The sequence below is a fragment of the Dermacentor andersoni genome, chromosome 1 (assembly GCF_023375885.2).
Source record: "Dermacentor andersoni chromosome 1, qqDerAnde1_hic_scaffold, whole genome shotgun sequence".
Lineage (NCBI taxonomy): Eukaryota > Metazoa > Arthropoda > Arachnida > Ixodida > Ixodidae > Dermacentor > Dermacentor andersoni.
In genome coordinates, this window is record NC_092814.1 from 295,327,360 (window position 1) to 295,339,495 (window position 12,136).

The 12,136-nt window shown below is 48.1% G+C and overlaps 1 protein-coding gene across 1 annotated transcript in view; it reads right to left on the bottom strand.

The window, feature by feature from the left end:
* Positions 1-3,106: 3,106 nt before the first annotated feature.
* The window catches only part of LOC126548578 (uncharacterized), a 46,615-nt gene continuing 37,585 nt past the window's right edge, over positions 3,107-12,136 (bottom strand). The window contains exons 4-8 of the mRNA XM_050196825.3: positions 11,273-11,547; positions 8,871-8,974; positions 7,344-7,588; positions 5,821-5,984; positions 3,107-4,866 (exon numbers count right to left, since the gene is read on the bottom strand). Coding sequence (XP_050052782.1) covers positions 4,702-4,866; positions 5,821-5,984; positions 7,344-7,588; positions 8,871-8,974; positions 11,273-11,547 — 953 coding nt within the window. The 3' untranslated portion in view covers positions 3,107-4,701. The remainder of the gene's footprint in view (positions 4,867-5,820; positions 5,985-7,343; positions 7,589-8,870; positions 8,975-11,272; positions 11,548-12,136) is intronic.

A 12,136-nucleotide genomic window follows, 5' to 3' on the forward strand; every position in this document is an offset into this window, starting at 1 on the left:
TTGCACCAATAATACACTTTGTGGGTGGCTGCTGCCGTGGAGTCTCTCACCTCACGGGGGTTGCGCTGCCGCTAGATGGCGTAGCTTGTCCAGAGAGCAGCAGGTGGGTTGTCAGCAGTGGCGGCGGGTGCGCGGTTTTGCCTCTGCGATAGCGACTCGGCCAGCGGATATCGCAATGCTCTCCACATACTGCGCTCCGCCCGCCGCGGCTGCTATGGCGTTGCGCCGCTAAGCACGAGGTCGCGGGATGAAATCCCGGCCACGGCGGCCGCATTTCGATGGGGGCGAAATGCAACAACGCCCGTGTCCCGTGCATTGGGGGCATTTTAAGGATCCCCTGGTGGTCAAAATTAATCCGGACTGCGGCTTGCCGGATGATCAAATCGTGGTTCTGGCACGTGAGACCCCACAAATCAATTCGACACGCTGCGCTCTATGGAGTTAGCTACAATAAGATATTAGAAAGGACGTGCATTTACTGCTAGTTTTCTTGCGGAACCTTCACCAGTTTTCTTGGGAGGGCAATCTTAAGCCAGAGTTGCGCCACTATATTTCGTGCCACTCGCACCGCCATTCACCGAGCGCCATTAATGTGTCAAAAATGGGCTCTGCTGAGCTGCGGAGAAGCCGACTTGTTGGGAATCATAAACACATGACCTGGCTTAACGGAAAGAAAAGACGGACGTCTTCTCCACTATTACCGGTCTAAGCTCCCTTTGAACAGGATAATTCACCAAAGGCCTGATGCATTTGAAGTGTCCATCGCCAACCTTATTTTTAATGCATACTTGTCATCAAGAGGACGTCAGCGGGAGCTAGCAATTTCCGCGGCATTGAAGAATTATTAATTTTTCTCGTACTTCTAGAATATCGTCTACCTGGGTTTGCTCTCTAATGGATGCTGTCGTCCGTTGTCTCTAAGAGAGTTCCATGACTTTAGAACCTCAAGCCTTTATTTTTTGTGCGCACTGTTACGTTCAAGTACAGTTTCTTTCTGAGAATCACTATTAATCATTGGGATTCATTATTAGGTGACAGGCGTACCTTACCACTGGATCAGTTTCTATGGAGCATTAACCATATTTAAAGGGACACTAAAGGCAATATTTAAGTCAAGCTAAAGTGATAGATTAGGGCTCAAGAATCTCAAAGGCGTCAATATTATCGCGAACGCAGCCCTAATAATCGAGAAATCGAGGTAAATGCAGGACATGGTTAGAGAGTCCCCCGGGACATTCAAGTACTTGCCCGACAACGAAAGCGCTCCTCAGTTAAATTCTGTCACTAATACTCAATCATTTGTTGCAAAAAACATCCTTGTATTGTATTATAAGACGAAACAAAATCCTACTTGTCTGGCTCTATCTCATTTTTAGAAAAAAGAACTAATTGAAATTACCCTTGATAACGACGCGGGCAGTCGAAAGGTTTCGCTTTCGCTCGACTACGCGCCGCCCACGCTTTCGCGTTTCACTGTTTTCGTTTTCGCGTAGTGCTGCGCTGGTTTTTCTGGCTCGCGAAACTCGCACAAACTGCAAGTAGCAGAGAATTCAACTTCCATGTGATGTCGCGGGATGCCTGAACGGTCTACGCCACTTCACCAAAAAGCAGCTGCAGCGGCGAATCCACCGCTATGTCTTGGCTCGGTACTGCCGTCTGTCGGGCGCCGTTTTACTCACCGACGGCAGCAAAGGATGGTGACGGCGTATGCAACGTCACCACTCCCCCGGTCGGCTGGCGGGAGACTTGAATTTCAAAAAAGGCATTTGTACCCTTCAGATGCTACTTTCTCGTAAAGTAAGTCTTTTCTCGGCGCGAAACAGGCGCTGCGAGGTTTCTCGAAGGGTATTTCAACAGTCCACATCGACTTATCATTTGCCTTTACTGTCCCGTTAATGAGCCATTTTTGGAGTGATTTGTATTCGTGTTATTCTGGCTATGTCTTGATTTCATGCGTGTACAAGCCTGACTATTCTTTTTTTTTCTGTATATGTGTTCCACTCATGCTATAGCCCCACTAGGTATCTATGTATGGATGGATGGATGGATGCATGCATGCATGCAAGCGTGCGCGCGTGTTTTCTGCTCCATCGCTTTTTACGCGGCTCCCACATAACGTTCAAGTTGCTTTGTGGTTCTGTATGTTTCGGCCCCATAGGTTAATACAGTCGGTATGCTCTGATTATATACCTTTCTTAAGAATATCGCCTAGCTATACCTTTACGGCTTGCGAATACCTGTCCATCTTTATTCTTCTGGATATGTCCTTCTCGTGATCAGTATCTGATGCGACTACTTGGCATAGATAAACGAATTCCTGCACAGCTTCAAGAGGACGGCTACCAATCGTCAACTCTCGCTCTGTTGCCAAGCTATTGAGCAGTTGTGCAGCTTCCTGCATATTGACTTTCGAATCTACTTTTACACTTTTCCGGTTCAAGTTCTGAATCATTTGTTGCAAGCCATCTCCTTCTGCTTATGTCGAGGTCATCTTCACGCGCTCATGTCAAAGACACATTTAACTCACTCTGGAGATTCGCTTATGAAGGTTCCGTAGGGAGTCATACAGGCCTCACACCCATTTCTCCTAATAGCTGCCTCAAGCAATCATTTAGATATGCTATGCTCTCTGCTCCGCCAAACCTGCGTCGAATGCGAAGAGACACTCACTGACTGAGTCAAATGCTCATTAATGTTTCGGAACTCGAATGTATCGGATGCACATGTGTCATTAGTTAACTCGTGCAAGACGTGAAGTAATGAGCCGTAATGGTTTTGAGGCATTGCGCTATCCGTCCGTTTCATAATCTTAGGCTCGTTGAAACAAAATCTAGATATCACGGCGGTCACTCTACACATTGCCACTCCCAACGACAGACAACTGGCAATGGGAGAAATGATGTACGCAGCGGGTAAGTGGGAGGGAAAAAAGGGGAAAGGTGGGTGGGTAGGTCGAGTTTCAAGGGGGGTAGCTTCAGTTTAGTGAAACAAGAGTTCTTGGGCAAATCAGTGTACCGCCATTTCTTCGTGAAACGAAGAATCGGCGATACATTGTTTTCTTTCATTTCTTTTTGTGTACAGCTTGCATTCAAGTGAGAGGCAAACAGCCCGACAACACAGGTCCGTTTTATTTACATAAGAGAAAATAAATAAACTGCCAGCAGCACCAACTGTTCACTTTCATCACCAGCCTTCAACAGCATCAACAGCATCAACAGCAGCATTCACTCCATCGTTCATCATATTACGGTCCCACCCTGGCCACTGACAGCATCACTGGCGTTACAGAGTCACGCCGAAGGGTCAGCGGTCCAGCCAAATGCGACCACGACGGTGCGGCATGGGGCGGTTGTACGAAGGCGGTGTGCAGGGCTTCTCTCCCGAGGAGGGCAACAAAAGGCCTCTACATTGCGTCTGACATCCTTCACACGTTGGAAGCCCGTTAGAACTCGTTTCTAGTATGAATCACATTGATACTTGAAATTAAATTGAATGGGTACTTTAGTCATGGACTGCGGTGATATTCCAAGAGTCCTTATTGCATCCTTGGAACACGAACTCCAACGTGCACTTGCAAGTGCAATCCACGAATAATTATTAAATAATCAAGCATTGTCAATGTTTCAAAGCAAGGTCCTATGGCAACGTCTTTCGAGAATGGGACCAAAAAAGATAACGATAATCAACGAAGACGAACCTGGGTACGTATTCCAAAAAAAATACGCTAGAATATTTTGCAAGAGTAGGTGCCAGACTATCGTGATGCTGTCCATATTGTTAGCGAAGGCGACCGGCCAACGCCAAGGCGCACTTGCGAACAAAATGTTTCGAGAATTAGATCCTAGAAAAACCTTATCGTACTCTAAATACTCTTGTTAACGCTTAATAAAGAACGAGAAGAGCGATGGTGAACGATTGCGGACGAGCCTGCGTCCGACCGTAAGTCCGTTTAGGTATGCGCTAGCGCCCAACGTATGCCACGTGCCTCTTCGTTAGAGCATGGGCAGCCATTTCTCTAGGCTTCCCGGGAGTTCCCTGCAATGCGGCTCTATGGTCGCGTTGGCCTACAGTCAATGAGTAATGTTATACAGAACCAGGAAAGGCGTCTGAACGAGAAATCCGGCAACTAAAGTCTGCTCGTTCCTTCGGCGTTAGGTTCATTTGGTAACCGATCAGAAGTTTCTCGAAACTACTGGATAAATGACAGTAGTATAAAAACAAAACAAAACAAAAAGTTGCCATTCGTAAGACCCATTGCTTTCACCGAGTTCCAATTCATTTCCCCGCCCTTTTCGTTACCGTTTAATCTGCGGTCACTAGTACTTGAATGGCATGCACGGCCTAGCATGAACTACGCCGCGGCTAAACATCTCGAGACAATGCAAATATTTCTTACTTTAGCATATTTTTCACTGCAGCCTTTAGTTAACGCGGTAAGTTCAACCATCGTTTCCGTGCGTTGTTAAAGCTGCTACCCGCTACCCGACACCGCAACTTCAGCGGAGCGCTGATCTGAGCTATCCGACGCTCGGCGCCAACGAAACCGTATAAGCCATTTCCGAACTGTCCAGCGTGTGACACGAACGCTAGCAGCAGCCGTAGTTGCCCACGGGGCACTCGTCTGCGAAAGTGCGCCGGCGTGACGCCCACTCGTTCCGATGGCCCGACGCCGTCCGCTGCGTCGTCACAATGGCGTGTTCATTAGCGCAGGCCAATCTTCTCGTAGATCCAGGTGACGTACGGTGACACGCGCGTGAACACGGTCGGGTACTGCGCCGTTCCGCTGCACGACACGCCGAAGCTGTACATCCCTATGACGGTCCAGTGCTTTCCGTCCTGTACCATCAGCGGGCTACCTGGGATGCCCTGCAACAATGGAGGTATATATATGGGAGGGGCGGACAGCATAACAGTCGGCGCTTGTCGTTTTCGAGGCCGTTATCGCAACGTACTGTCACGCCGGAATGAAACGCGCAGGAAAGAAACAAAGCAGAAAGATACACGAGGCGCAACTATTTCATATTGCCACGGACGATGTTGGTGTAGCCGCCCACCAAATGTGCTCTAGCAGTAGACAGTGGTGTGAATGGATCACGCAGTTGTCTCGCACATAGGTGAGAGAAGGCAAACACGCCTTCCGGTTTGTCTTCTCGTGTACACGTTTCATTCCGGCACGAAAGTCAATTATGACTCGGGCTTAAAAAACAAAGTATAGGTACACAACGCGTGAGGTGCGACCGCCGAGGGCTTTGTGGAGGCCGCGATGTAAATCGAGTGGTTAAATGTATGCGAGCTATAGAGGGGGGGGTGGGGGTGGCGGAGGCAAATAAATCAACGAAATGTAACGGCGTCCCGAACGCAAAGGAACGCAGTGTCCTACATTACATTGCTTGAATACGAGGATGACGCATGCTTTCACTCGCACTCGACCATAATAAGAAAAGAAATTATTTGCTACTTTGCCCTGAAACGCCTCCGATTGGAGCTACATCGACGTGTCAGGTGTTTCGCCTAAAAATGCCGCTAGCTGTATGTATGGGGAGGTTGGCAGCATGATCATTATTGGCAAATTATATTGTGCTACTTAAAAACATTAATAGTCTAAACTCACTTATCCAACTGAATCCCAGTTTCAAATAACGTTTCGTTGCTGAATGAGAAAAGTGCCGCAGTGTACTGACCTCGAATATAAGCAGTCAGCGAAACTTAATAGCATAATAAGAGAGAGAGGGGGGGAAGAAAACACGCACTGCGTCCGGTCGCAGGCTTTATTCCCCCAGCTGAGGGCCTCGAAAACGAAAAAGGGAACCGGGAACTCACCACGCATTCATCGCCAACGTTTGCGGTCAGCTGGGTGCAGATGAAATCGTCGTGAGTGATACCCGCCGGGTACGGGGACAGATCAACACCTGCGTATGTGTGGTTGCAGCTCGACACGTCGATCACTTGGTAACGCTTCTCGCCCATTGAGCCTGGGTGGAAGTCTGCGACGTCAGACAGGGAGAGAAGGCAGAGGTCGCTGTTACTATATGCGCACAGAGCCGACGGCAGGCTATTGGCGAACTCTCGATGAGGACAATAATCAATTTGCGTGTAGTCGAGTCGATAAACGTCTTAATCCTGAAGGATTTTGCAGTGTAGCTGAGCTGACATACGCGAGGTAGTTTGCACACGCGTATTTTACATATCTGTGCCAGGTCAATGCTTATAAATACATATCCAAGAAAATGGACGGAGGGCAGCCGTTAGCTCCACGCGCGGCCTGGGCACGCATGATGTGGAGGTTGTGGGTGCGCGTTCCAACGGCGGCCAAGTGGTCTTTTTCCCGATTTCGTTTCGTGTGTCCCTTATTAAGGGTATGGGCTCCCGTATACACACAATAAAACATTCTTACGCTAGAATCTTTCATAAAATCATACGCTAGCCAATCATGACTGAGCATATTTTCAGTAAAGGCAGCCAGCCGATTGCAAACTGAACTTACGAACTAAAGGCGGAAAACTTTGTGAATTTGGACTATGAAGTTTACTGTAAATTTAGGAATCATCTTTAGTCATTTATACAGTTCAACGAAATGCTACGGCTAGGAATTAAAACGGGAAAAATGACAAAAAGAAGTCCTTCACAAAGATACGCGATTGAAAAAAGTTGCCACAGCAACTTCAGGTTTCTATTGTACACTTTTTTCCCTGACGTGTATACGTGCTCTTGCTCATGAATCGTCGTTTCCGCCCTATATTGATGAACTTGCGGATGCTACGGCGGGGCATTGGGCCGTTATCCAAGATGTGACTGCAAACGACGCCTCAGAGATTTAGGCGCACGCCCTTGCGTCTTGTCCCTCCCTAATGCTTTTTTTTGCGTGATTATACATATGACATAAACGGGCTGCAGACAAGGCGATATGAAATGGTACGAACGACGTTAAGTATTACTTGCGACAGCAAGTAAACTTATGCGTGATTACACATCTTGTATTCATATTATGACGCACAAAGATTATGAGATATAAGCGTATAGAAACCAGAGCCTCGACTCACAGAGGTTTTCTGCCGCATAAGAACATTTCGTCACTCGCCCGCTGCCTTTACTAATATTATGACCACTCTTGCGATTGACCATGGCCTGCTTTCACGAACCGCTCCAGCGTACGAAGTGATTTGTGAACGCGAGCCCCGATTCGCGTGCAAGCGATCACATGCAGTTGGACTCTTTGGCTAGGTATTACAGTGCGAGCGGAGAACGGCCAAAACCAAGAGGAGATTACCAGCACGCAGCGCTGCCGCGTAGGACTTTCACGAACGAAGATTCTGATTACGTGGGCTGCCTGTCGAGGTCCTTACCCCTCTGTCGATTGGACCAACTGACGGCGTCAAGAATGCTGCCGTTGAGCACGCGCCTGGCGTTGAGCACCGTCGGCAAGCAGATGGGCGCCAGCTGTCCGGGGGTAAGCGCGGGCTCGAACCTCACCACGGACAGGTCGTGGTAGCCGTCCGGGACACGGAAGTGCGGGTGCGCCTCGGCACTCACCACTCGTCGAAGCGTGACCGGTGCGTTCGGAAGGTTCAGCATCACGGCACTGTTCCTCCTGCGACAACGTTGTTGTTGAGAACGTTCGTTCTAAAACGGGCAAAGATTAAGGCGATCGAAATTTAGGCCAACGTTCTGTGCATGACTTTCGTGTTGTTCTGAACTATGGGGCGTTACGCGCCAAAACCACGATTTGATTCTGAAGCACGCCGTAGTGGGGGACTCCGGATTGATTTTGACAACCTGGGGATCTTTAACGAGCCCCCAATGCACGGGAAACGGGTGCTTTTGCATTTCGCCCCCATCGAAATGTGGCCGCCGAGGCCGAGTTTCGGTTCCGCGACCTTGCGCTTAGCAGCGCAACACCAAAGCCGCTAAGCCACCATGGCGGGTTAGGTGTTTTTCGCGGTGTTAGCGCAGAAACGCTTACTTCAGTGTCATAGGGCGCGATCGAAGTGCCCGTCTTGCATACAACTTTGTTTGGAAACGATATTGAATGCGGCATAGGTTGCCGGCACTGAATTTCTCGCTATGATATATGTAGTTATCGCATATGCGTTATTCCGACTCCATATTTGGGCTATATCGTGACCTTTTTGATCTTTCGTTTTAACCTTTAGACATATTGATAGCGGTATTCGGCATATATTTGCTAAGACACGGGAGGAGGAGGAGAAGGAAAGAAAGAGAGAAGGCAGGGATGTTAACCAGAAATGTATCTGGTTGGCCCTACCCTACTCTGGGGGACGGGAAAGAGGGAATAGAAAGATGAGATAGAGAGAGGAAGATGGGGGAGGAAAGACACGGTGAGATCACGCACGCATGCGTAGGGGCTGAGCAAGTCAAAGGCGTTCACATCAGCCACTAAGACGCAACCAATGAATAAGGCAGCAGATCGTTTATGGGTTCGTGTTTGCAGAACAGGATAGTAAAGAAACATTAAGGAGATGTGGTTTAAGAAATGCTGGAAACAATGCTAGCATGTGAGAAGAAAGGAAGCTGCCTTGTATCATTTTGCTATGACTGGCAGGCATATGAAGTTGGCGACACTTTGACAGCGCATAGCATGTACAAAACTGTTTTCGACCACGTTTACACTGCAGCTCACGGGAGTTACAGAAAACGTCGGCGTGGCACAGTGTCACATAAACAAAATAAATTATTACGTTATCTGTGTCGCATTAATACACCTGGCTTAGTCGTCGAGTACCTGGGTCGTTTCATTTCGGTGTCCTTCCTTAAGCTTGGACACTGCGGCGTAAGTGAAGAAACCAAACTTTGTGCTCATGCACCGACTTGGCAGCGGCAGTCGTCTCACATCTAGAAAATTTTCATCTCACCCGTTGTCCGGTCCGAAGCATTGGGCAGCTGTCAGCACATGCTGCTGGTCGAGCAACACGCCGGCACACCGCCTTGCGGGGTTCACTTGGTCCACTACGGAAGCCTGCGAGTGACGAATCATCTTTCGCACACAAGCTGCAGCAAGCGGTGCTTTAATGCAAGTAGCAGGTCGCGTTTTGTGAACGTTCTTAGTAGTTTGTCGTGAGTCAAGTAGATACAAACATGTCGTCGACATAAATTACTTCAGTTGAAAGAGTTTATAAGTCTATAGGAAATATTCATCAGTTTCTACTTTCGTGGTAAAGGTTGATGATTCACGGGGCTCAATGTCCAAGCGCAACAAATGGGCTATGAGACACGCTGCAGTTGGAAGCTGCCAATAAATTTTGACTACCTGGGGCTCTTCACTTAATTGCTCGGAACACGACTGTCTTTGCAGCCTGTTTTCAGCAGAATGCGGCCGCCGGGGTCGGAAAGCGAGCACTAATGACACCAAGTTAGTGTACGCCGAACAGACCTCTCGCTTTGGCAGGGGCTACGGAGCAGCTTTGACAATTCTATTTCTCAAGTTCATCATGCGTTCTTGTATTTTATTGTTTATGAACAATTCTAACGTAAGAGCGAATGTGAGCCAATCCTGATGCTGGACATAACATTAGCGGAAGCTACCGGCGATTGGCAAAAAGAATTTACGAACGAAAAGTCCCCCGAAAGAATTTGCGGTTTCAATCTTTAATCTTTGCGTATTTTTTTCGTTTTCTTCTTTTTTTTTTTGCTTTAAGATATATTTAAGATATAGTTGGCTGCGTGAACGTGCGGGAACGTTTATACAGACAAGTACGTGTGGCGAGTCCATCGTGTACGTCTTGTGGCTGCTGCGAGACACTTCAGCACCTGATATTTGAGTGTCCCGCTGTCAGTGCGCAGCGCATGTCGTATAGTGTGAGACTATCATCTCCTTGGCCGGCGGTGTACGACACTCGACGAATGTTTGTACCCCAGTGGTTGTGCGTCTAAACCTCATCAGGCTCATCGCGCGCTACTTACTTTTCTAGAGTTAGCTAACTTAGGTTCACGTTTGTAGCGTCGAACATCTTGAAGGGGCAGCGCGAAAAAACGAAGACAGAAGGCAGGAACGCCTGTGTGTTCCTGCCTTCTGTCTTCGTTTTTTCGCGCTGCCCCTTCAAGATGTTCAACCAGTACCAACTCGCCCAAATGTCGATCCTTCTGTAGCGTCGAAACTATTCTATTCAACATTCTGTAGTAGCGTGATCTTCAGTGACCGGCCCTACTGTGTGTGATCTGTACTGTGTGCTGCTTTATTCTTTAGATTTGTCCTGTTGCTTTTCCTTTCCTCTTTCCTCCCCTCCTTCCTATCTTCCATTTCTGTGTTGCTGTCACCTCCCTTCTGAAGAGTAGGCAGGCGTTGTGCCCCTTACGGTGGCAGTTGCCAGCCTACTCCTCGCTTTCCCTTTCCTTGTATATATGTAATAATTGTATATATGTGTTCAAAACAAATAATAATATTAATAAGATATATTTTTCGGCACTTAAGCAGAAAGCAGAATCTTTGTCTTACTCTCCCTCTATCTGAATTTTATCTTCGCTCTGGTCCCTGTTCTTGGTAAAGTTTGCTTGGTGGTGGTGGTGGTGGTGGAGGTGTCAAGTTCGTAAGACAATCAAAGCCTAGCAGACGTTTTCTAGCCTTTTCCCCCTACCGCAAGTCGCGATATATATGCAGCACGTGGAACACAAGCGCGTTTAATTCTATATCAAACGAGTACTGACGGAATGTTTTCTAGTTTTCATTTTTTTCTGATTTAAATGAAGCTCCTGTACCTTTAAATCGCAGAAACATTACTGTCAAGCTTCACAGCACTATGAATTATTCAATATAATGGCTCCTCTACAGCCAGTTTCGGTTTCGTTTCTACTCTGTTGTGACGTCATGACGCAGTATGTGGTCACGTGACAGCCGGATCTTGCGACGTTTTCACACTCGTTTCGCCTCACTCGGTCGTCCGCTATGACATCGGCTCTCACAGCATACGAGGTGACCGAGCGCACCGAGCGAGTGTCCAAACGTCGCAATGTCATGCTCCCATACTCTGTCCAGACATCATAAAGCAGTACCCTCCTGGGAAAGGAAACAGAAACGGGTTGTAGAAGAAAGATATTGTATTATGTTTTCCAGGGCGCTATGAAGCTTGTTATTATTGTTTCTAAGGTTTAGAACTCTAGGATTTTCATTTAACGAAAAAAAAATTAATAGGGGTACATGTCACGTCAGTATCAATTTAAGCATTTATTCACTGTCCGAACAATCTCGCAATATTTGTGCCATCAATCATTCGTTCGAAAATGCTGACTGAGCAGAGACACAGCATAGGCGTCCACTTACCATCCATGGCCAGACATTCTCGGGTGGGGACGACTGCGTCTGCTGCTGCTGCTGCTGCTGCTGCTGCTGTTGCTGTTGGAGCCGGCCGTTGGGCTGCTGGCGCGGGAGCAGCGACAGCGCGTTGAGCGGCCGCCGCTTTCTCAGTCCAGGTCTTCGAACCCTGCGGGCGTCCAGAGAGTAGACGGGCTCATCCAAGAGTAGCCGCGCCGGTCGTAGCCGGGACTCGGTTTCCTCGGGTCGCAATCCGCAACTCCTGACTGGCGGCGGAGTTTTGTCTGCGGGGCCACGACGGAAGGGTGAAATTAAGGCCCACTATAAACCGACGGGGACGCGTGCAAGTAACGCCGATATACGTAGAGCCCTGACTGCAACATCGCCTAGGAAAACATAGTCCCGACGAGGCCAACTAACTCTTCCGGAAACTGCACGCATCGGTAGAGGACACATCATGGCCACGGATGTCTACAGGGGTGTTACTTTATACGCGTAGTGCGCGTCGTCGGCGTGTTTACATGTCAGAACATGCTTTATATGTATATCAGCGATGGCGCCGCCGATGAAATGCTTGCGTCGCATCTCTTGTCTATGCATTATTGTCCCATTTGAAAATGTAAACGCGGTGATAAGCTTTATCAACTGTTTTATTGGTAAACGTTTTCGTTGATGTGTTCTCGCAGATTTTAGTGCGCAGTTCCGCAGAGGGTCACTGTTGACGCGTGGTGGCAGGAAGGTTCTTTCTGCCTTTCTTTTTTGTTCTTTTTAGTACGTGGCCTTAGCGCTCGCTGTGCTCCATTACATGCTTCGATTGAAATAAGTGCATCAGAATGAAGTTGTGCTTCAAGCAGACACACGGCCTGTATGGCG